Raw genomic sequence first — 2799 nt, 5'->3', positions numbered from 1 at the left:
ACATATTACATATCAAACAACGAGTCAATGACAAATAAAAATAGGACAATACTACAACACAGGCCGTATTGAATAGGGGATGAAGTGTGATATGCGGAAGGCTGCTGAAGGGGAAGCCATGTTTTGGGGGTTTTGACCACATGGGTGGGTCTGATTAATCGTTTGTCAGGGCGATAAATCGGCTTAAATAATAAATAGCAAAGATAAGGTATAATCTTAGTGCTCATCCGCCGATAATCGGTGAATTGGTGATGTTTTCAACATTGCTTGTAAAGCATCTCCAGCACCAGCAACATGTCTAAACTCTCCTGCAGTAGAAAATGTGAAATATCTCCTGGGATTTTTCTTTTTTTTTCTTCTTCGAGTCATACATTTTTGCATCGGATCCCCACTGCCCTGTACTACAACTGCAACTGCAACCAGAGTCTGCTCCTAGCTATACTTAGTACAAGTATTATACTACTACGTAGAGTACTCTTTATACCAACTGAACCCAGAAATGGTAGAAATCTCGTTGATCAACTCACTCAGCCAGCTGCAGAGTCTAGCTTGGACAAGGAGCACTCCGATTCGCTACAGCTCGACCATGTCGCGCACGGCCTCCGCGCTCATGTCCTCGAAGATCATGGCCTCCACGCTCGCGCCCACCCGCTCGGCCTCCGCCTCCCCGTGCCACTCCCTCGCCGACATGGACATGGAGGTCGACAGGTCCAGCTCCGCAAGCGCCGGGACTCTTGCGATGTCCCCCGCGATCCGCTCCCAGGACGAAACCACCTTCCTCCACTCCTCCTCCGACTTCTCGTCGGTGAGCGGGTCGGGTGGCGGCGAGCTCCCTGGCGTCGACGATGGCCTGTCGTCGTCGTCCTCCTCCTCCTCCCCTGTATTTATCAAGAAGCAGAGCATGAAACCAAGGTGAATTATTTATGGGTATGACTCTGCTGACAGAGGAGAATGCTCCTTGGAACGGTGAAGTCAGAAGCAGAGTAGTGTAGGGCTTACAGTCGCTGAGCGTGGGGGACGACGACCATTCCTCGTCGTCGGAGCACCGCAGCACGTCCAGGACGGACACCGGGCTGAGCCGCCTCGCGCCGTCGTCGCCGTCGGATTCCATACCAACAACGCCCTCGTCGCAGCGCGCGTGGCCGGCGCGCGGCAGCGGGCGGAAGCTCTCGCGCTTGCAGCGGGTGGCGCAGGGGAAGCATCCGGCGGCGAGGCCGTCCCACCGCCACCGCGGCAGCGCCCTCCGCACGGCCCGGCCCCACGAAGCCCTGGCTCCCTCGTCGGCGACGGAGCAGCAGGGCTCTCCGTGAAGGAGGAACGGCTCCTGCTGCTCCCGCAGCACCTCCGAGAGCCTCCTGCCGCCGCCGGCCATCCACGGCGGCTGTGGTCAACCAGCTTCCAAGTTCCAAGCAAATACTAGATGCAGAAGAGCAGAGTGGTGTGGGACTGTGTGCTACTGCAAGTGTCAGGTGAACCCAGTGTGCTCTGAACTTCTAGCGGCTGAGCTCTAGCTGTCATGGACAATATCAATCGACATGGCCGGGCTGTGGACGGCGACTGATCCTGATGCAAAGGTCGACATGTCCCCTCCTCCTCTCCTTCTCCTTCACCAAAAGCAAAGCAATGGTAGGCCACTGCTGCTACAATTACACTGTGGCAGGGGCCTCACTGACAAAAAGTGTGTGCTCTAGAGAAACAGAGAGGGGGTCCTCACTCCTCTCCTCCTGTTGTGGACAGTAAAAAAAGGTCCACTCTCCTGGTCTTGGTAATGGTAGGTGGTCGCTGAGGAGTGGTGGAAAGGTGGAGGAGTCATGCGTGGTGCAATCTGCTGAAATGGCGATGTTGTTTGCGATCTGAAGATGGATGGTAAATAAAACAACAAAGGGAGGTTTTTGATCTGATGGCGATGTTGTTTGCTCAAAGGGTGGCAAGCTGGCACTTTTAAAATGATTCATGTGTGGAGGGAAGCAAGCAAGGCCGCCATGGATTCAGGCATCTGTTTTGTTATTTACTTTGACCTTCGGGTTCAGGAGATGCATGGCATGGGCTTGGACTGCACTGCACAGACAGCCAGACAGGGACAAGCAGAAGCCTCCAACAATGGTAAATGCATAGCCACAGGAGCTAGCAACTCTTGTCAAATCGTCAAGCATATTCACACTCCCTCGCTCACTCATGCAGCGGATGGGCTCCATGTATGGCACCGGACTGCACTGCACGCACCCTTTCCAGCGCTGAGGTTATCAGACGTACATGCATGCATGCACCGTCCAGACAATCAGCTTCAAGCCATGTTTTAATCATGCACGCATCGATGCAGCCTCTGTGTCACAGTGAGTAACAGAGGTTTGTGGCAGTAAAAAGTCCTTGCTCTGCACTGCATGTCCCTCTGCTCCGCTGGCAGAGAGGAATAGGTAGGGGAGGTCGAGAGGAAGCCAAACCGGTTGCGGCAGCATGGAGCGCCGCCGGAGCTGCCCATAGTCGGCCGACGGCGGGGGCGGCAGAAAGGGGATCAGGCAGGTGGCGGGCCGGCAAGGCAGACGGCGGGGGACAGGGGCGGGGGGAAGCGAAGTCGCTGCAGGCCCGGTGGCTGCCAGAGAAGCCGTTTAGGTCAAGCGCAAACCGATCAAGCATAGATCAGAAACCAAAAAAAAAACGCCGATCAAAACGACCAGCGAGGGAGCAAAAAAAAACCCGAAGCAAGGGCTTGGGAAGAAGACTCTCTAGGGTAGCCGGTCAACACAACCGGCGGACGAACCCTAGGTACGGGCGGAGCGGCCCCGGCGGCGGTCATGGAGG

General features: G+C 55.6%; 1 protein-coding gene across 1 annotated transcript; it reads right to left on the bottom strand.

Annotated features, from left to right (window-relative positions):
* Positions 1–321: 321 nt before the first annotated feature.
* LOC123124097 (uncharacterized) lies at positions 322–1852 on the bottom strand. The gene is made up of 2 exons (XM_044544798.1): positions 1000–1852; positions 322–878 (listed from the first exon to the last, which is right to left on the bottom strand). The coding sequence occupies exons 1-2, from the start codon at positions 1370–1372 to the stop codon at positions 574–576; spliced, it is 678 nt and encodes a 225-aa protein (XP_044400733.1). The 5' UTR covers positions 1373–1852; the 3' UTR covers positions 322–573.
* Between the last annotated feature and the right edge of the window lie 947 nt (positions 1853–2799).

Source organism: Triticum aestivum, chromosome 5D, assembly GCF_018294505.1.
Source record: "Triticum aestivum cultivar Chinese Spring chromosome 5D, IWGSC CS RefSeq v2.1, whole genome shotgun sequence".
Lineage (NCBI taxonomy): Eukaryota > Viridiplantae > Streptophyta > Magnoliopsida > Poales > Poaceae > Triticum > Triticum aestivum.
This window is presented reverse-complemented; position numbering and strand designations above follow the sequence as displayed.

What these genes read in the sequence shown, in the direction of transcription:
- LOC123124097 (XM_044544798.1), bottom strand. Translation starts at nt 1,372, where the DNA reads ATGGCCGGCGGCGGCAGGAGGCTCTCGGAGGTGCTGCGGGAGCAGCAG. An exon ending in GTCCCCCACGCTCAGCGACT is followed by an intron (nt 879 to 999) that starts GTAAGCCCTACA and finishes TGATAAATACAG; the next exon opens with GGGAGGAGGAGGAGGACGAC.